The sequence below is a fragment of the Saccopteryx leptura genome, chromosome 7 (assembly GCF_036850995.1).
Source record: "Saccopteryx leptura isolate mSacLep1 chromosome 7, mSacLep1_pri_phased_curated, whole genome shotgun sequence".
NCBI lineage: Eukaryota > Metazoa > Chordata > Mammalia > Chiroptera > Emballonuridae > Saccopteryx > Saccopteryx leptura.
In genome coordinates, this window is record NC_089509.1 from 76,600,500 (window position 1) to 76,622,320 (window position 21,821).

The following is a 21,821-nucleotide window of genomic DNA, read 5'->3' on the forward strand; positions in this document are numbered from 1 at the left end:
CTGAGCCTCAATTAGGTCATATGAAAAAACTGAAAGCAGTAACATCTACCTCATTAGGTCACTGTACAGATTAAGAGATATTTTGTGCCCTGGCTGGTTGGCTCAGGGGATAGAGCGTAGGCCCCGTGTTCAGATATCCCAGGTTCAATTCCTGGTCAGGGCACATAGAAGATGCAACCATCTGCTTCTCTTTTCCCTCTTCTCTCTCTATTCCCTTCTTGTAGCCAGCCAGTGGCTTGATTAGTTCGAGTATGAGTCCCAGGTGTTGGGAATAGCTTGGCTGATTTGAGCACTGGCCCCAGACAGGGGTTTGCCGGGTAGATCCCGGTCAGGGTACATGTGGGAGTCTATCTCCCCTCCTCTCACTTAAGAAAGAGAGAGAGAGAGATTTTGAATAAAGTGCTTACTTAGCACAGTGAATGGTCCATAGTAAGTGTTCAATAAGTATAATAATAAAGTAAATAGCTACTATATATTATTAAAATATATTCAAACAGCTCTTTGCAAACTAGATAGTACTCTAGAAATCAAGGTATTATTTCTCTGGTTTATTATTTAACCTATAAGTAAGTCCTTGTTTTTTTTACCCCCTAGTTCTTCACATAATTATTCACTAGCAAATGAAAAGCTGAGGAAGTTATATTACATTTTATTATGTTCACAGTAACAGAATGCACAGCTAGTACTTAAAAGAACTGACATGCTGGTGACAACATACTCTGTCCTAGCAGGGCAGCTGGATGTTTTAGAGGGAGAGAGGAAGAAATTCTATCCTCAGAAAGCAAGCGTGGCAAATGACCCGAGGCCTGGAGGGTGTAAAGTGGTCAGCTTGCTCCTGGCAGGGGGCCCGCTGGTAATCCCAGTCACTGTTGGGCTCTGACATGGAACAGAGATCGGCCAGTATCAGCTCCTCCAACCTGGCCCTGATGCCTTTCAGCCTCAGCAACATCCTCTGCATAGGGGCTCTGTCCTGACACTGGCGAATTTAACCTGTGACATCACCACAGATGCCGTCATCAGATCCATAACTACCAGTTACCAGAGTCTTCTTCCTTACAGCTAAGTTTACTTTGTAAATAGTTATTAACTCCCTCTTCCAGCCTTGGTCTCCCTGCCTTACTCCAGACCCTCATCACCTCTTGCCTGGACCACTGTGATGTATGATAACTGCTCTCTTGCCTGCTGCTCTCAGAACCTACAGGTGGGCCACACTCCACTGCTATGACTTCAGCTTTGATTTTTGCTTATTGGATATTTTTATTTTCAGAATAGCTGCCAACATTTGAAATCATAAAAACTCACATTCTAATCCACATTCCTAGCATTTCTAGAAAATCAGAAGACTTGGCAAAGTAGGGCCCATATTCAAACAAACAACAGTCAGCTCACGCTGAGTGGTAACTGCCCCCTTGTCAGTGAAGCTGCATTGAAAAATCTCCCACACTCTGCACGATCACCCCATGACCTCACCCCTGCTAGGCATCACTCACTCAGTACTGGCCGCCAACCATATGGATACATAACTCCTGTCTAGGGATTAGTCAGGGAGCACTGCCTAAAAGGCATATTGGTTACCGCCCTCCACTGTGCACAGGATCAGAACAGACTTATTAGCAAGGCCTACAAAACCTTCCACTTGCCTGCCTCATGATGGTTCCAAACCAGGCTTTCTCCGCAAGGAAAGTCCTTCCTCCAGTTAGTCACCTGGCTATTTTGATTCATGAAGATTCAGTCCAGTAATATTTCCTACAGAAATTTTCCTGAACTTACAAGACCATAGTCCCTGGGCAGGCCTATTATAACACATTATTTTTATTTATTTATTTATTTATTTATTTATTTATTTATTTATTTATTTATTTACAGGGACAGAGAGAGAGTCAGAGAGAGGGATAGATAGGGACAGACAGGCAGGAACAGAGAGAGATGAGAAGCATCAATCATTAGTTCCTCGTTGCGACATCTTAGTTGTTCATTGATTGCTTTCTCATACATGCCTTGACTGCAGGCCTTCAGCAGACCGAGTGACCCCTTGCTTGAGCCAGCGACCTTGGGTCCAAGCTGGTGAGCCTTTTGCTCAAGCCAGATGAGCCCGCGCTCAAGCTGGCGACCTCAGGGTCTCGAACCTGGGTCCTCTGCATCCCAGTCCAATGCTCTATCCACTGTGCCACCGCTTGGTCAGGCTATTATAACACTTAAAACATATGACAATGTAAGCCTTTGTTTCAACAAGTATACCTCAAGGGTAGGGACCATGTCCTTAACCTGTGTACCTGACAGGTGTTCCGTCAGGCTCAGTGAAGCTGTCATGATAGCAGTTACATCTTTCTGTACTTTCAAAAGGCTTAAGCCGTAACTTAAAACATAAGAGAGCCCTGGCCGGTTGGCTCAGCGGTAGAGCGTCGGCCTAGCGTGCGGAGGACCCGGGTTCGATTCCCGGCCAGGGCACATAGGAGAAGCGCCCATTTGCTTCTCCACCCCTCCGCCGCGCCTTCCTCTCTGTCTCTCTCTTCCCCTCCCGCAGCCAAGGCTCCATTGGAGCAAAGATGGCCCGGGTGCTGGGGATGGCTCTGTGGCCTCTGCCTCAGGCGCTAGAGTGGCTCTGGTCGCAACATGGCGACACCCAGGATGGGCAGAGCGTCGCCCCTGGTGGGCGTGCCAGGTGGATCCCGGTCAGGCGCATGCGGGAGTCTGTCTGACTGTCTCTCCCTGTTTCCAGCTTCAGAAAAATGCAAAAAAAAAAAAAAAAAAAAAAAATACAAAAAAAAAAAAAAAGTAAGAGAAAAGAAAGTTCTAAATATAAATAATATCTTTCAACCATTTATGATTCATTTCTGTCCCTAACTCTTAAATTATAAGCACAACAAATACCTCTAATGCAGTGTTTGGCCCTAATGAAAGCAGATGTAAAATGAAAGTGAAAACTTTAGGCGACCCAGAGCCCAAGTAGTTTTGTCACTGCTTTTAGTGAATTCCGGGTGTGCTGCACTTACATAGCAATGGGTGGTATATCTCCAAGGCCTGCAGTGGAGATTAAGTCAGATGTTCCTGTTCTCTATCGGACCCTTTCTCAGAGAAAAATTTCCAAATGAAATGTAGTTAATCATGAGATTAAATATGATATGTCCAAAAATTTTCCCCAGACAATAAATAAAACCAGAGCTCAAAATGTCTAATTTTTATATAAAGGAAAAACAAAAGATACATACCACCACAAATAACTGACTGCTTTGACTGGGTAAAGCAGACGCCTGGACAGCAGGATGAGGACCATAACCGCATAGGCGAGCTGAGGCACGGTGACACCGGCATAGATCAGACACAGGGAGAGGAGCCGCAGCGTCCACGCCAGGAGACATATACTCCTCTCACTGACAAGGGGCCCGTGTTTGTAACACACAGCAAAGCTGAGAAATCCAACTATCAAGACATAGCCTGCAAAAGCAGGAGAATGTAGACCAATATAAATCTGAACTTGAAAATATATGTGAAAAACCTGTCAGAGCCTCAACTGAGAGCTAACAACATACCAGAAAAACCTTCATTTTTGTTTTCTTTTTCTAATGAAGTAAAACTGAAAAAGGCATTTAAGGCTACTTACTCCTTCCATGTGAGATACTAGGCTAACTTGTAATAATTAGCATGTATAACCATAGATTATTTAATCTCCATGATTTAGTCCAGAACCCCAGAAGGGCAATGTTATTAGGGTTACTTTGGTCAGGAATAAGCCTTAGCATATGTCACAGCCCACTATAAACCCCATTTTTATTTTTACTTTCTAATCACAGAAAGAAAACGTAATTTTACAGTGGAGGGATCAGGCTGTCACCCTGCAGCCCAGCGCTCAATTTCAGCGTTTATTTAATCATGGTGGGAGGATAAGCTATTCTGTACCTCCTGTGGGGGTCCAAAGCAAAGCGCGCATGGCCTCTCCTGTATCCCACCCAGCGTGTTTTGTTTGTATCTAAGCAAGCCTCAAGATCTAGTTTTCTAGTTTACAGGAAACCGAGGGAAGAGGGAAATAGTTAAATTATACCACAAAGGAGTAATCAAAGAAATCCAAAAAGTGAGACATTCTATCGGACAACTTAGCTTGGGTCTTCAGCATATATCATTGTGATGAAAAAAGAACTATGATGGAGTAAAAGAGACTTAATGGATACAAAATGTGATTCTGGACTGTATCCCAGCTATACAAACCAACCATTTAGGGAACTTAAATGTGACTCGGGTAACAGATGATCATAAATAATTATCAATTTTATTTAGATGTAATGGTTTTTAACTATAAAGGAAAATGCTCTTGTTTTTGAGATGCTTACTGAAGTATTTTGGGGCACATGCCATGATATTGGTAATTTACTTTAAAAATACTTTAGCATAAAAAAGTGAATTAAAGACAAAATCTTAACATGAAATAAAACATTTATTGCTTTTGTTTTGGGTGGGTAACCTCATTTGAGAATCTGGGGTTAGCGTTAGAAGAAAAACAAGTCTCTCATTCTCCATTATTTTCCAACTGAAACAATTAGAAAAAGTTGGTGTTTTTTGATAACACGAAACAAGGAGAACAAGCGGTTTCTTAATAGCCTCTCTGTTTCTGAAAAGCAAAGTTTTCATTAGTCATTTATATTCATGATTTCTAACCTTTCATACTGAAACATCAGGGAAAAGATATGAAGAGCCACATTTTAGAGAAATTTTTTCATTACAAGTTAGATGTGGTCAGAGTTTAACCACAATTCAAAAACATATGCTGTCAAAAGGAGTAAAATAGTTTTTTGCTCTTTTGATTATTAGTATAGAAAACTAAGAAAGATATCATAGGGAAAGAGTCTAAAATAAGATCTAATGAACTAAAATCACCGACTATGGGAATAAAATATTTTTAACAGAACTTCTTAGGTCAAAATGAAAATTTAGATGCTGGAAACATGCCAAAAAGTCTGTAGTAGTACTTTTCTTAATAGAATGTATTTTTAAAAAATTTTACCTACCTAATATATATATTCTGTGTTCATACCACAGCCACTTCAGATTGTCCAACAACTGGCACACCACATACACTGAAGCAAACCAACAACCAACCATTAAAGCCCCAAAGGTGCTATACTGTGTGTGGAAGAAAATAAATGACACAATTTTTGGTTCATTCACTCTCATAAAAATAGAAGTAAACAAATAAACCCTCTGTCTTAGACACTTCTATACCAAACTGCATTGAAGTCAATTCAATACCCTTTAGAGTCTGACTTAAGAGTGTGGTCCATGACATCAGCGAGGAGCTTGCTGGAATACACTCTTAGCCCCACCAGACTCCTAAATCAGAATCCACACTTCAACAGGAGTCTAATGAGACTTACACATATATTCAGGTTGGAGAAGCACCACTGTAAAGAACACATTTACCTCAAAATAATGCTGGAATTGCAAGCTTTGGTTAGAGAAACTGCAACAATTATCATCATGAACTAATATTTCTTTATCCTCAACTAAGCACAGGGCATTCTGTTTTGGGGAACTAATAATAATGAAGAAATCCTCAGATGTAGCAATGCTATTATTCAAAGCTCTGCTGGTTTGGCATCATGAGAGTCCTCAGCTATGCCAAGAGAAGAGAAATTTTCACTTAGCATAGAATCAGCCCCTATCATTCATAAGAAAAACACATTACCTAGAAAATAAAAGGGTCTTAAAAAATATCACGAAAGCTTACTATATAAGCCTACATAGAGCAACAATTAAATATGGAATCTCTAGAAAAAGCTATTTTAAAGTCAGCTTATACAATGCAGGAATATAGTATGAATTAGGAATTATCATACCAATATGAATTAATTTGATCAATGCCTATGAAGATGCTGACTTCTATTCTTTATTCATTTGCATAAAGTATACCCACCTTAGGAATTAACCTTTTCACCAGAAGCAGGAGAAAAACAAATGTCATTAGAACACCTAGCACAGTCCCCGAAGAGTAGTAGAAAGTTGGGCTTCTGTCAAAACAAGCAGAAAAAAGCCATTTAAATGCCAAGTCAGACTGTCAGTATGAAAAACATGTTTAACTTGACAACAGTAGCCATAAAGAATACTAACAAGAAAAACTCAGATGTCAACTTAAATATATACTATACTCTTGAAAAATTAAATCTCTACCTGAAATTTATGGTAAATAGCTTGCCACTAACTGGAAAAAGAATGTTTGACTTATCTTCTCTTCAGACTCTGATCCAACAATACTTATTGAGCACCTACCACATAGCAGGCACTTGTCTGAGAGCTTTGACACATTCACAACAGCCCTGTGAAACAGTTATCCATGTCTGATTTTTACAGTGGAGGAAACTAAGACACCAATCAGTTAAAGACCTTCCCTACATCAGCATCAGCTAGCTAGAGGATTCAGGCTTGCAGCCCAGCTCCTCTGAGCCCAAGCTTTACTCTTATGCTATATAAGCAACAACAGTTATAAGGACCATAGATGATATTAAACACTTGATTATGCTATAAGGAAAAGCTCAAGAATAAACAATGTTAAGAATAGCAAGCTGCCCTGGCCGGTTGGCTCAGCGGTAGAGCGGCGGCCTAGCGTGCGGAGGACCCGGGTTCGATTCCCAGCCAGGGCACACAGGAGAAGCGCCCATTTGCTTCTCCACCCCTCCGCCGCACCTTCCTCTCTGTCTCTCTCTTCCCCTCCCGCAGCCAAGGCTCCATTGGAGCAAAAATGGCCCGGGCGCTGGGGATGGCTCTGTGGCCTCTGCCTCAGGCGCTAGAGTGGCTCTGGTTGCAACATGGTGATGCCCAGGATGGGCAGAGCATTGCCCCCTGGTGGGCAGAGCGTCGCCCCATGGTGGGCGTGCCGGGTGGATCCCAGTCGGGCGCATGCGGGAGTCTGTCTGACTGTCTCTCCCTGTTTCCAGCTTCAGAAAAATGCAAAAAAAAAAAAAAAAGAATAGAATAGCAAGCTAAGAAGTAAAATATTGAAAAGAGATTACTTTTTCACTAGCTGAAGTGGTAAGAAACAAAGTATCAGAATACAATATTTATCAAATATCTGTTAAATTTAGCCTTCTGTACCAGAGCCACAAAGCTGGGAGGCAGTCTGAATATGATAGAGAGAACAATGTGTCTGGCATCAGAAAACCTGAGTAGAAATCTCAGCCCTGGCAAGAACTACTCATGTGATGACATATTCATTTTCTCATCTATAAAATGAGAACAATAATTCAGAGTTCACATAGTTAAGAGGATTAAATAAATTAAAATAATGTATATTAATAAATAATAAAAAATAATACATGTGAAAACACTCTGTGACATTCACTTGTCATAACTATACAAATAACTATTACTGGTTTGAAAGGCTTTCCTTTTTTGCACTTTTCCGAAGCTGGAAACAGGGAGGCAGTCAGACAGACTCCCGCATGCGCCCAACCAGGATCTACCCAGCATGCCCACCAGGGGCGATGCTCTGCCCCTCTGGGGCGTCGCTCTGTTGCATCCAGAGCCATTCTAGCACCTGAGGCAGAGGCCACAGAGCCATCCTCAGCACCCGGGCCATCTTTGCTCCAATGGAGCCTTGGCTGTGGGAGGGGAAGAGAGAGACAGAGAGGAAGGAGAGGGTGAGGGGTGGAGAAGCAGATGGGCGCTTCTCCTGTGTGCCCTGGCCGGGAATCGAACCCAGGACTCCTGCACGCCAGGCCAACGCTCTACCACTGAGCCAACCGGCCAGGGCCTTGAAAGGCTTTTCAAGACAAACTTCAAACCTATTGTTTGCAAAACCTAAAGCAAGAGCTATCTATGAACTAGTGTGGAAGATATGGCATAGTGTCAAAAATGTCCTATGCTCTTTTTGATTCACAAAGAGAGTAAAAATAAATACTTACCGACTCAAAGTCTTCGCATAAAAGAAGAGGAGAATGCCCGCCATAAACACAAGGAAGAGTCTGAAATCCACAACTGGAGTAGAAAAGGCATACACACACAAAACAAACGTTGTGTCAATTTAGTGTTAGGAAATCAAGAGAAAAGTCAATTTACTGAAATGTCACTCCAGAAAACGTGAACAGAAAAAGTCCAGTATAACAAAAACAGACTTACTGTTTCGACTCACGCGTATCGTATAACTTCTGACAGGCTCCACAGAGAAGCACACAGTCTCCCCATATGGATTGATGGTTCTAGTTATTTCATGAGACTCATGTGGTGTCCAAAATTTATGAATCACACATTTGATAAAAGATAGAACGGTTTCTGGATATTGGCAATTATGTCTTTCTGTGATATATACAACACTGAGCAGGCCTAAACTGGTAATTTTCACCTATAAAACAAGAATGAACAACTCCATAAATACAAGAAGTTAAAATTTCTTCAAAGCTTCTTAAAATTATAAACAGAGGAGTAAAGAGAGGCCAAGGCTAGCTGAGTAAAGAAGCAGAAATAGGTGGCATTGTTTTGAGGCCAGGATGGACCTACAAACACTTCAGCACAGACACTTCGGGAAGTGTTTGTTCCCCTAAGTTGTGACTGATTAAATCCCTTTTCGACCAGGTTAGTGTGGCCAAGGGACAGTAAATAAGATGAGACAGAAACTAACAGGTGGCAAACTACTTGGTTATAATCATATGAGAATAGGGTTTATCTCTCTCATTTTCTACTTGGACTGAGAAAAAGCTTCCTTCTTCTGGATCAGACAGAACATATGTACTCGGGCTTCCCGAACCATGTCTCCTGAAGAAGGACCAGAACCCAACCCATTCAAGTCTTACAGCAAAGCACTAGCTACAATGCCAAGCAGATGGTGACCACTTAGTCATTAAATGACAACTTTGCTGCTGCCATTGTCCATCCCTCCCTATTTCTCTTCTTTGTCCAAGATTAGGGCAAGCCTGAAAAAAGGAGCACCAGCTTTGACTCTCAGGCATCAGGTGATCTCACCCACTGTCTCCTTCCCCTCACTTCTCTTGGACTTTAGCCCCCGGCTCACTGTTGCTCACTCTCCAATACTACTTGCTGTCCTATGTCTCAGGGATTCAACATACACAGTATACACACCAAATTCCTTCCAATATGCTGGCCTTGAATTCTTCTCTTCTTATGTCCTTGTACTCTTCCCACCTCACCTAATCATTCCCATGGCAACACGCTGGGACCCGTCAGTCCCAAACCGAAGCCCCAAATACAAGTGGTGTTTCATGCATCTCACTGGCTGACCACTCTTTCCAGCATTTCCTTTAGCACCCCAACCACAGCAAGCCTTTGACCCCGCCATGGACCAGGCATCTTTACCCTGCTCCTCATCCTATGATGGTACTGAGCCCCTTCCTATCCAGCTAGATGCCAAGATATGCCCTTAGGAATCATTCTCTTACAGGTAGATTGCCCTTGACTCTTTTGCAGCCCAATTTTTCTGTCATACCCACCTGCAAAATCCAACCCTCCACCTATTCCATTCTTGCTTTTGTGTCACTGATGGGGCTGGAGAAATGCAGTGGTCTCACTTCACCTCCCTAACTGTGAACCCGAAGTCGGGTGTGAAAGCTGCAGGCAATCACCCCACCCATTCCTATCCAGTCACTCCTCTGTCCCTTCTACGATCCCACAATTTCCCCGTCATCAATACCCCAACACGTCCTCTGCCTCCGCACTCTTGGCTGATGACCCTCTTACTTCACTGAAAATGAAAACAGGAAAAGAACAGTGACCAGCTCTTATCCCCATAAGCCAATGGTCCCCAACCCCCGGGCTGCGGACCGGTACCGGTCCGTGGGCCATTTGGTACCAGTCCTCAGAGAAAGAATAAGTAACTTACATTATTTCTGTTTTATTTATATTTAAGTCTGAACGATGTTTTATTTTTAAAAAATGACCAGATTCCCTCTGTTACATTCATCTAAGACTCACTCTTGACACTTGTCTTGGTCACATGATACATTTATCCATCCCACCCTAAAGGCTGGTCCGTGAAAATATTTTCTGATATTAAACCGGTCCGTGGCCCAAGAAAGGTTGGGGACCACTGCCATAAGCCCACCTGTCAGCATTTGCAGGCAGATGCTCTGCTTCTGACCTGTGGGGAGGACATTTCTGCCACAGATTTACATGCTCTGTTGTCACGACAAACCCCAACCTGTGCACTGGACCTGGTCCACCTCTGCCTACTCAAGGACATCCCACCTGTACTTCTTCCCACTCTATGAGCCCATTTCTATCACCATACAAATATGCCGATATTTTCCCCATAGAAAAGCCTTCTATTGACTCCACTTCCCCACGGTCTGCAGTTCCTCTTTAAACAACTTCAGTCAGATAATGATATCGCAGTAGTAATAAACATTACTAACACTGAATGCTCCTTGGAAAAGTGTATGATTCCAGAGCTGGGTCTAAGAAAGTACAAGATAAGCCTGGAACATCTTGTTTGCCAGAGGTATAGAAGTGCTCAAATGCTGGACACAAGTTAAAAGGCTACAGGAGCTGGTTTGAAGGGGCTCCTACTGGCCAAATCTTGGACAATTTGAATATCAAAATAAACCAAAGTAATGGATTGTAGTCCAGTGAATGAATTGGCAATACATGACAGTACATGGAAATAAATAAAATGAAGGAGGGAAAACTCCTCTCTATAGAAGAATGCCAATGAATATAAAAAGAATAATGAAATTAGAAAATTGCTCTTTGACAAACATCATGATAAATGATTCAGACATGCATCATCAGTGGATGATAAAACTAGGCAGTGACACTCTGATGAGGAATGGGATCTCTACATAGACTAAAATTATCTTCTGAAAATATTCATTCTTCACAGAGGTGAAAATAGTCATTTTACAGCAGTAAAATTCTAAACTGAAAGATACCACTTCAATGGAGTATCAAAGCGGGTGTAAATTATCAGTAATGGTACAAATCAACATTGTGTGCCTACTGGTATATCCTAGCTACTCTCACAGCCTATAGTACTCTTTGCCCAGATACCTGAAATCTTCCTCAAATGTCACTTTCTACTCTGACTACTCTTAAATACTGCAACTTGCCCCCATCTCTCTTATTTCACTTATCTTAATCTACTTACTTCCTTTTCCATACCACTTAACTAGTTTTATAATGTTCTTCTCTTTTATTTATGGTTTACCCCACCCTACCCCCACCACCAAAGAGTGTCAACATTACCGGAACAAAAATCTGTTCTGTTTAATGATGTATCCTAAGAGTCTAGAAGACTTCTTGGCACTTAGTAGGTGCTCAATAAATATTTTTTAAGTGTTGAATGAGGGATATTGACAGTAACTACCATACCTTAGCCATACCTGGGAACAGAGGTAACTTCAGGATTTCTGCGTAGAGCGGCTTGGGATGGCAATTATTTTGGAAAGTAAGCAAGAAGGTGTTGTCTTGAGCTGTGTCTACATAGCAAGTACACTGTACTTGCTTAGTGGAGGGGTTTGGAGAGGGGCTGGTGAAGAGAATGAGGAATAAATGTCACCCCCACACACCCTTCCTCCTGACCCACTGTATATGATCACCATGTCAGCTTTCACAATGACATACAAAAGCTACTTTCTAATCTTAAAATAGTCCATTTTAATTCCCTGTTCCTAAGACATAATTTAAAAGCACGCTCTTACCTGCAGAGTTGACCATATGTATTTCCACTCCATTTGGGGATTTTGATGGTAGCAGTAACAGTCTGAGTTAGAGGTTTTAATTAAATCCATTTCCTTCAAAGCTTTGCAACTTGAAACTGAGAAATGTAAAAGAAAAATATATTTCCTAAATATGTAATTACCCAGAATCTTATCTATTTTTTCTTTGTTTTATTCACAGGAATAATGGTAGCTGTTTTTATAGTCTATCACCAATAAATTCTTCTATATGGTAATTAGTCTTTCCAACCTAGCAGGAAACAGACCAAAAATTACAGTCCAGTGTCAATACCTTGACAACATTTGAAGGACACTGTAAGAGTACAAAGAATAGGCAACTTCTTCACTCCTGAAGTTGAGGGAAAGAACTGAGGGCAGCTTCCCAGAAAAGAACTGTGAGTGAAGCACTGAAGAATGAAGTTGGAAGTAACAAAACAAAAGGCAGTTGGGGGGGCAAGTACGTACAAAACTACGGAGATGAGGGAAATCGTAGAAGTGGTTCAGCTATTCACAAGGGTGGAGTGTAGGGGATATAAAGACATTTCCCTGCAGCTAGAGAGGAAAGCGTAGTTATTATTACACAAAGGAATGTGGACTTCATCTCGAAAGGAAAGGAGAACATTGAAGGTTTTCAGGTAAGTATCAAAAGTCTCAGCAGGAAACTGTTGACACTTAAGAGGATTTAACTGAAAAGAGTTCAATGTGGGCAAGGTTAAGGCATTGAGAATAAGGCACCAACAGCAGCAGGAAGCCTTCAACACCCCTAGGCTGAAATGGCAAAGGGAGGACCAGATGTTACTGGAACTACTGGGGATTGTGGTAGGGAGGACAGTGGTCCAGCGGAATGCAAGCCCGGTCACAACTTCAGCTGAACGGAATGGTGGGGTGAGGGTATGGGTACCTTAGCCTCTCTCCTGTCCTTCCAACAGTGCCTGTCACTGGCCAAACCCAAAGGGAAGTCAGAGGGCAAAGCAGCTCAGGTGATGCAACCCACAGAGGTCAGCTTCCAGGCACTGAGCAGCGGAGGGAAGGACAGAGCCTGGATCCGCGGGAACAAAGAAGGAATAACCAGTTCCATGAGTAAGTGATGGGAACACAGTCATGTTTCAGAAAGAGCATTCTAGAAGCAATACAAAGTATTAGAGGGGAAGAAGAATGAAAGCAGAAGAACCACTAAGGAGGCCCCTGAAGTGAGCTCACCAAGAAATGAACCGAGTAGGAGGTAGAAAGAACAGATTAAAGAGCACTTAGCAAATAGAATCAACAGACTTAGAGATTCATTAGATGAGGAAGAGCAAGATGATGTGCCGGTTCTGATGAATGGAGAGATGGTGAGGCCCTTCACTCAGATAAGGAATACTGGGTGACTGTGCAAGGAACTGGGAGATGAGTTCAACTTTGGACATACTGAGTTTTGGTTGGTGGGACTAAATGAAGATGGATAGGTCTGTAGCACAGGAGAAATCTGACTACAGACAGATGTAGATATATAAACATGTTGCATAAATATGCATGTGTGTTATATGTAATATATAAACATATTATAATGTATAATAATTAACATATAATACAACACAACACAACACAATATACAAAGAGAAAGAGAGGAAACAGGTGCTATGTTAAAGCAGGCAAATGTAGTAAATCCCACAAGAAAAATACATAGTGATATATAGTGATGGGATTCATCTGCTGCCATCCTGGAATTTAAAGTGGAGTGAGATGAAAGTTAGACATTATCCTAGATCCAAGATACGGTGTCACCACCACATCTGTCAACAGGAATGATCATGGGCACACAGAGAGATGGGATTTACACCCAAATTTCCTCCTCCATCATTCCTCTAAAGCAGGGGTCCCCAAACTTTTTACACAGGGAGCCAGTTCACTATCCCTCAGACCATTGGAGGGCCGGACTATAAAAAAAACTATGAACAAATCCCTATGCACACTGCACATATCTTATTTTAAAGTAAAAAAAACAAAACGGGAACAAATACAATATTTAAAATAAAGAAAAGTAAATTTAAATCAACGAACTGACCAGTATTTCAATGGGAACTATGCTCCTCTCACTGACCACCAATGAAACAGGTGCCCCTTCTGGAAGTGTGGCGGGGGCCGGATAAATGGCCTCAGGGGGCCGCATGCGGCCCGTGGGCCGTAGTTTGGGGAACCCTGCTCTAAAGAAAATGCAGTCAGCTGTTTCTCCAGAAAAACCTCAAATGAAACTAGCATAACCTGCTACACCAGGGGTCGGGAACCTATGGCTCGTGAGCCAGATGTGGCTCTTTTGATGGCTGCATCTGGTTCGCAGACAAATCTTTAATAAAAAAAATAACGTTAAAAATATAAAACATTCTCATGTATTACAATCCATTCATTTCCTACCGCTCATGTCCATGGTTGTGGGTGGCTGGAGCCAATCACAGCTGTCCTCCGGGACAACACCAAATTTTTATTGAATAATGCCTAACATACACGGGTCGTTGTATGGCTCTCACAGAATTACATTTTAAAATATGTGACGTTCATGGTTCTCTCAGCCAAAAAGGTTCCCGACCCCTGTGCTACACCAAAGTTGGGAAAGAACTTGTAACCAGTAATGACTAGTCAACAATTAAATCTATTTAGGGAATAATATTGAATAAGCTCAGACAGGTACCTGTGCTAGCTAGAAATATCCTTAGCATTAAGCTGCAAAAAGGTGAGACTGACTTAGGAAAAAGCCACTGTGAATGCCCACCACTTCTGAAACACAACTGCATAAAGCAACCAAAGCAGGAAAATCACACAAGGATCCAGTATCTTCCACCGCAACACTGTCAAATCATTTAATCTTTATGCTTAACATTTTGACAAAATGAATGTTTTTAAATATATCAACAAATTTGCAAAGTCTCAGAGTCTGAAGTGCAAATAAAGAATCCAGGTTAAGAGGCAGGTCTCAAAAAGGTATTAGAAGGAAGCTTTAGAAGCTGTTAAATACAACAACCATTATGGAAGAAAGTATGGTGGTTCCTCAAAAAACTGAAAATAGAACTACCTTATGACCCAGCAATCCCTCTACTGGGTGTATACCCCAAAAACTCAGAAACATTGATACGTAAAGATACATGTAGCCCCATGTTCATTGCAGCATTGTTCACAGTGGCCAAGACATGGAAACAACCAAAAAGCCCTTCAATAGACAACTGGATAAAGAAGATGTGGTACATATATACTATGGAATACTACTCAGCCATAAGAAATGATGACATTGGATCATTTACAACAAAATGGATGGATCTTGATAACATTATACGGAGTGAAATAAGTAAATCAGAAAAAAACTAAGAACTGCATGATTCCATACATAGGTGGGACATAAAAATGAGACTAAGAGACATGGACAAGAGTGAGGTGGTGGTTGGGGGGCAGGAGGGAGAGGGGAAGGGGCACAAAGAAAACTAGATACAAGGTGACGGAGGACAATCTGACTTTGGGTGATGGGTATGCAACATAATTGAATGACAAAATAACCTGGAGATGTTTTCTTTGAACATATGTACCCTGATTTATTGATGTCACCCCATTAAAATTAATAAAAAAAAAGAAGCTGTTAAATACAAAATACTAACAAATTAAAAAATGCAGTTCTTGGCCCTGGCCAGTTGGCTCAGTGGTAGAGCTTCGGCCCGGCATGTGGAAGTCCCATGTTTGATTCCTGGTCAGGTCACACAGGAGAAGTGCCATCTGCTTCTCCACCTTTCCCCCTCTCGTTTCTATCTCTCTCTTCCCGTCCCGCAGCCAAGGCTCCATTGGAGCAAAGTTGGCCCAGGCACTGAGGATGGCTCCGTGGCCTCTGCCTCAGGCGCTAGAATGGCTCCGGCCACAACAGAGTGACACCCCAGATGGGCAGAGCATCGCCCCCTGGTGGGCATGCTGGGTGGATCCCAGTTGGGCGCCTGCAGGGATCTGACTGCCTCCCCGCTTCTAATTTCGGAAAAATACTAAAAAAAATGCAGTTCTTCACAATCTGTTTATACACAAGAGCCAAAAGGAAAATGCAGACCCAGTGCTACCAACACACAAAGCAATCAATGCTGAGGTGCCTACTTGGGTATATCTGAGATGCCAATGCTCCTGGGCAAGAGCTGAACACTCCAGGGGCACCAAAGGGCTGCAGCTAGCTGTATGAAAGACAAATGTCAAAGAAGGCAGTATGGAACCTGGAAGAGCCTAAGCAACTGTGATGAAAACACACTAAAACACATTAAAAATCCTCAGCTAGTGGGCAGCAGCAGCAGGACTGGAAGGAGGGCTCGGACTCACCTTCCAATATTCCACTTTCTGCCTCTGCATAGCTTCCTGTAGGCTCTCTGAGCACGAACAGGGCTACACCAGGCAGCTAGAGTCGAAACTTTATGCTGAAGCTCCCCAATGAGAGAGGAACTCCTACCTATCATTGGAAAGGGAGCACATTCCAGTGTGGCAGGTGAAGAGCATGGGGTCTAAGGTCCACAGACCCCAGCAGCCCCAGAGCCTAAGAATGTTAACTTCTAGCCAGTTCTTCCTTCAGAGTTACTTCTATTACCACTCACATGCTCAATGCTAGGGACTTTTCTTGTTGGGCAAGTAAGTCTGTAAAATATGTTATCTGGTTTTGCTCACTTTTATTGTTAAAAATGGCGCTGCCCAGGTGAACGGCAGCCACCCAAATGATAGGGCTAATTATCTTCATGCTTGGGAAGGGGTTTGGTTATGCTAACTGTGCTGGAGGTTATGCTAATTTGTCCCGCCAAAAAGTTTTGAAAAGAGGAGCTAGGCGGCCATTTTGGCAGAGAGGCTACGTGGTGGTTGGAGAGAAAGTAGCAAGATGGAGGCGTGCAGGTGGGGAAAAGGAGATGACTGAGGATAGTAGGGCCTTTGATTCTAGAAAAACTTGGATGAATCAGTGGCTTTGGGAGCCCTGAATAGAAAGGGAAGTGTTTTCCTGCTGTGTGTTTTTACTCGCTTCCTGAGTGCGAGGCTAGAAATAAAGAAAATGGCCCACCAGTTCTTGGCTCCGTTGTTTCATTACTGTCTATCCGAATCAAATGGGAACCTGCATAAGCCAGGCGGCTGTGAGGGTGGCCATGACTACTGGCCTTACAGGACTCCCAGGTCCCTCCCTGCCATTCCCTCTCATAGTGGGTTCCACTACTTCAAGGGCTGAGACATAAGAACACTGTTTCCATAAGAACAGTGAACTACCATTTTATTAGTGATCTAAAGAAATATCCTCTTTGGGGCCTGAATTTTGCAAACAAATGCTAACAGAGGCTTTCCTCCATTTGGTCCAAAGACTGTCTCCTATATCATTTAATATTTGTAATTCTTTAGAGTAAGATGATGCAATATAAGTTTGCACTTAGGAGTAAATGTCTCTGTTGTCGAAGCCACAGTCCCTTTGCCCTTGGATTACTGTAATGGCCTCTGGCTGGTCTCCCTGCTTCCAGAATTGCCCCTATTATTCCCCCCCCACCCACAGCCTATTCTCTAATCAGCACATAGGTCTTTCAAAAACATCAGAGCATATAATTTACCTAGTTAAAATCCTCCAACAACTTCTCATCAAACCCGAAATAAAATCCACCCTCCTTTCCAAGGACCTGGGTGCCTCTGACCTTCTCTTCTACTTTCCCTCTGCTTGACTCCTCCAGCCACACCAACCCTTCTGTTCTCAAGATGCTTCAAATTTCCCTACTTGCTGTTTCCTCATCTATGGTGTTATCAGTCTATTCTGTGCAAGAGCACGCCCAGTAGAACTTCCTCTGCATGTCACCTCAGTCTTCAACCAGATCGAGGAAAGTACAAATGGAGGAGGTAGGTGGCCCTGGCTATTGAAGCCTACAGAAACACTACTAAAAGCATGTTGCAAAGAGTGTCTCCCCAGAAATTTCCACAGTGGCCTCTGGCTTTTGGGATACAGCTGATGTTGACTTTATACAATACATGAGACATAAAAGATAATGTGTCAACATTTCATGGTGTCCTCTGGCTGCCCTCATTGTTATCACCTCTTCTCCTAAGGTGCATGCATTTCAATAAACCCATGCAAGAATTCCAAAGAATTTAAGAAATTAAAAACTCAGAGCCAAAAGAAGCCACAACCTAGCTCCAAGTGAGTTCATGTGACTCGAAGGCAGAGGCTACCTGGATGAGGCATAAGACGGTGACTTGTGACAATCAAGATTGTTCTTGTGGCTGGCCTACTACTTCCCTAAAAAGAACCAGATCTTTTTATCTTAGAGCAGCGATTTTCAACCAGTATACCATGACACATGACTTTAGTCAGGGGCACTGACTTCTTTTCCTTTAAGACTGTAACATTAAAAAAAAAAAAAGACAACAGCCAATACAACAGCCATCTGGTGTGAATAAGTCAAAATTATACCTATTTTTTTTTGTCAGATTGGAAAAAAAAACTATTTGGTGTGCTGCATAATTTTAGTAATTATTTTATGCATGCCATGAGATGACAAAGGTTGAAAATAATCTTAGATTGTTAATAAAGGTTATTACTTTGCAAGGCCTCTCTTCCCTTCAGCAATCTTCTAGAAACATTACATGTTTCAGTTTCTACTTCCTCTAGCTCCACTGCGGGTGGGAAATAGAAAATGCAGCCAGCTGCACAACCATCTGAGTTCTATCACTTGTCCAAGCCTTTCCACTGAGGGCTCTGAACCTGCCTGCCTGTTTGCAGGTGTCATTTATTCATGTGGCCTCAGACTTAGCTTGTTCATTCCACTAGAATGGGACTTGCTGGTCCACAACAGTATCAATAAAATCCCCTTACAATGCAATCCACAAAACAAAAAGGAGTTTCTAAGGATTCATAAAAATGTAACAATAATGATTCACTTGGTCAGGAAAGAATAGCTACTTAGAGAGAGCTACTGCTTCCATTTGGGGCTGAAAAACGTCTCCACCCTGGAAGGCACTCCATAACTTAGGTATTTACTTCCTCAAATTTCACTCGGATCAGGAGAAAGATCTGAAAGTACGGGTTATGCCAGCAGTGGCTCATCTCCCAAGCACTTAGAAGTATCTGGGGACCAGTGACCTGTGATGGTGCAGCGGATCAAGCATCAACCTGGAACGCTGAAGTCGCCCGTTCAAAACCCTGGGCTTGCCCTGTCAAGGCACATATGGGAGTTGACACTTTCTGCTCCTCCCCCCTTCTCTCTCTCCCTCTCTTTTCTCTAAATGAATAAATTTAAAAAAATTTAAAAAAAAGAAGTATCTGGGGACCAACCCTGAATGCCATCCTTCTACAGCTCCGCCAGCAAGGCACAGTCTCTAAGCCATGGGGATGAGCATCACCTCCCCTAACCCTTGACAGTCATGGGCAGGCTCTCTTTTCCTTTCAATAAACATGCATTCTACAGAACGGTATATTTCTGGACAGTTGTGACCCAACTGCTAAGACAAAGCAAAATTATTTGATTTGAGTCAGGATTACCTTAACCAATGAGATCCCTTAATTCATTTTAAATACCACTCAATTGATAAATATTGAATTAATCTAAGACGACATATCATATATAAAAAGGGACAGCACCTGACCAGGAAGTAGCACACTGGATAGAGCATCAGACTGGAATACGGAGGACCCAGGTTCGAGACTCTGAGGTCACCAGCTTGAGCGCAGGCTCATCTGGTTTGAGCAAAGCTCACCAGCTTGGACCCAAGGCCGCTGGCTTGAGCAAGGGGTTACTTGGTCTGCTGTAGCCACACAGTCAAGGCACATATGAGAAAACAATCAATGAACAACTAAGGTGTCGCAACAAAAAACTAATGATTGATGCTTCTCATCTCTCTCCGTTCCTGTCTGTCTGTCCCTATCTATCCCTCTCTCTGACTGTCTTTGTAAAAAAAAAAAAAAAAAAAAAAGGGACAGCTGCATATAACATGCTTTAATAAATTCAAAATCACTCCTTTGTAGTCCTTTTGTCATTAATTAGTTTCCTTAAATGTACAAGGATATATTCAAGCTAAAGAGTTTAGTCATAAAAAAATATTCAGTCAGAACTTCAGAAAAGGGCAGGTGGTACTTAAACCTATTTATAGAATATGCTAAAAATAAAAAGCACAAACACTCCTCAAATCATAGCAGATCTTAAACAACTTCCAACATAAAAATATTTCAGTACTGCTTCTCCTGAAAATTTAACCATACATGGTCCTCATATGAGAAAAAAGTATCGTTAGGTGAAACCATAACAGAAAAATCAAATCACGTATTAGACTGTCATTTTCTCCATTTGGCCTATAATTTCTTCTCTTTTGGGAAAAGGAAGGGGAGGCAGAATAGGAAAAACAAAAAGCAGAAACCCAATAAACCTTAACTCCTGAAAGTTCAAACGGAAAAGGGTTTTTCCGAGTATTCTGTTGTAAATTCACATTGTCAAAGGAGTCAGTATGTAGCACCAAAGTTACAAAAGAACTTCTCTATTCTACTAACCCTAGTTGTTTTAACACTACTTGATTGTAAAGTTTGATTTTTTATTTCTCTAAGAATGTGCATAGAGAATGAAACTGAAATTAGCACATACAAATACATATTCAGGTATGATTTTAACTTCAAGTATTGATTTTTTTTCTCCCGTAGAATTTGAATACTATAGTTTTAAATGCCTTACTGCTATAGTTCAAGCCTGCGAATTCAATGCAGTGGCCTGAACTTCACCATAGGACAACACGTGGTTTCTAGGAAACTCATCCACTGGTTGCAAACCACGGGTGACTCGGCCTAAAGTTTCTTCCTCTCAGCCAGACCTATCCCTCCTGTGTCAACTACCTCTGACTTAACTTCAGATAGGGTGACAGAAAGCTGGCCTCAGTCTAGACATTCTCCAGTCTAAGGGAGGGTACGTGTGTCTTTGAGATGGAAATTTAGAATAGGAAGTATCATCTAATCCAAACCCCTCACATTATATATTGGGCCCTATTTTATGAAAGGAAGCACCAGCTGTCTGATCTCACGGTTCCTCATTAAAATTAATACTTTTAGAGCAGCAATGGATCTTAGACTTAGTGTCATCCAGAGGTTCCACAAGTGACACTGGCACACCCCAAGATCCAGGATGCTTCATTGTGATGGAAAGACGATCAGGAATGGCAAGTGTAGCTATAAGGTTCATAAATTGCCAAATTCTTCAGCTGTGGGATAGAATTTTATCAACTTAGTGGGCATCCTGCTTGTCTCAAGCAGAACAGAAACTCTTGATAGTCATTTAGGCATGCCTTTGATGAACAAAATAGAGAATTGAACGGTTAATACTGAGCCTGGTAACACAAAACTTGAAAAACACTGGGTTTATTGATGCAAATAAAAAGGTGAGGAAATATTGGAAATCATTCAGCAGTAAAATATATTCATTTTACTGATGAGAAAACTAGAGTTCTAAGGATTGTGTCTGGACTAAAGTAAATCTACAAGTGAGTGGCTAAATGTAATGATTAAACCAGAACTCAAGGTTCCAGGTGTTGATCCAGGGATACTTATAACCCAGCTGTTGCCATGCTCAGAAACCCTCCTTCTTGGCAGTACTGAGATTTACTTTTTCATCAGTATATAGTGGTTACATTTCTTACTAAGCCTTCATTTTCACATCTGTAAAATGGGTTTATAAATGCCACCTACACCCCATGGGGCCACTATGGGTGTTAAGTTAATGCAGTTAAAGCACTTTACCAGTGCCTAACACATAGTAAACACTCAACAAATGTCCGTTCAATGTAAACTGGTGTAGAACAGTTCCCCAAGGTGATTCCCCAAGATTCTCCCGAGTTGGCAGCTGGGGCAGAATCTGGTAATTGCCTTAATCCTTAGACAAAGAACCCTGGTTTACAGGGGGTGGGGGGAGGGTGCCCAATAAGAGGTGGCCAATGCGATGAAGAGAAACTGGTGAGCAGTGATTCCAGGAAATCTTTTAAAGGACTCTCCTGGTAGAAAATGAAACAAATGTTAAACTCGTAGCAAGTTAGTAGCAGTTCTGGAGCGAGAGCTCCCTCCCAACTTCCACTTCTGAGCCTGGTTCTTGAAAGCACTGCACTGACAACCTATAACAACACTACCAGCGGCTACCGTTTCGTGTTTCCTGTGTACCAGGCATTGTACGCCTGTTAAACCTAACAAATATT

At 42.0% G+C, this 21,821-nt stretch overlaps 1 protein-coding gene across 2 annotated transcripts in view; it reads right to left on the reverse strand.

The window, feature by feature from the left end:
• Nucleotides 1-21,821, reverse strand: part of NEMP2 (nuclear envelope integral membrane protein 2) — a 95,430-nt gene that overhangs the window by 5,031 nt on the left and 68,578 nt on the right. For both annotated transcript variants that reach the window (XM_066346234.1, XM_066346235.1), the window contains 6 exons: nt 11,634-11,749; nt 8,104-8,326; nt 7,890-7,962; nt 5,906-5,999; nt 5,001-5,115; nt 3,210-3,435 (listed from right to left, as the gene is read on the reverse strand). In XM_066346234.1, the coding sequence (XP_066202331.1) occupies nt 3,210-3,435; nt 5,001-5,115; nt 5,906-5,999; nt 7,890-7,962; nt 8,104-8,326; nt 11,634-11,749 (847 nt within the window). The remainder of the gene's footprint in view (nt 1-3,209; nt 3,436-5,000; nt 5,116-5,905; nt 6,000-7,889; nt 7,963-8,103; nt 8,327-11,633; nt 11,750-21,821) is intronic.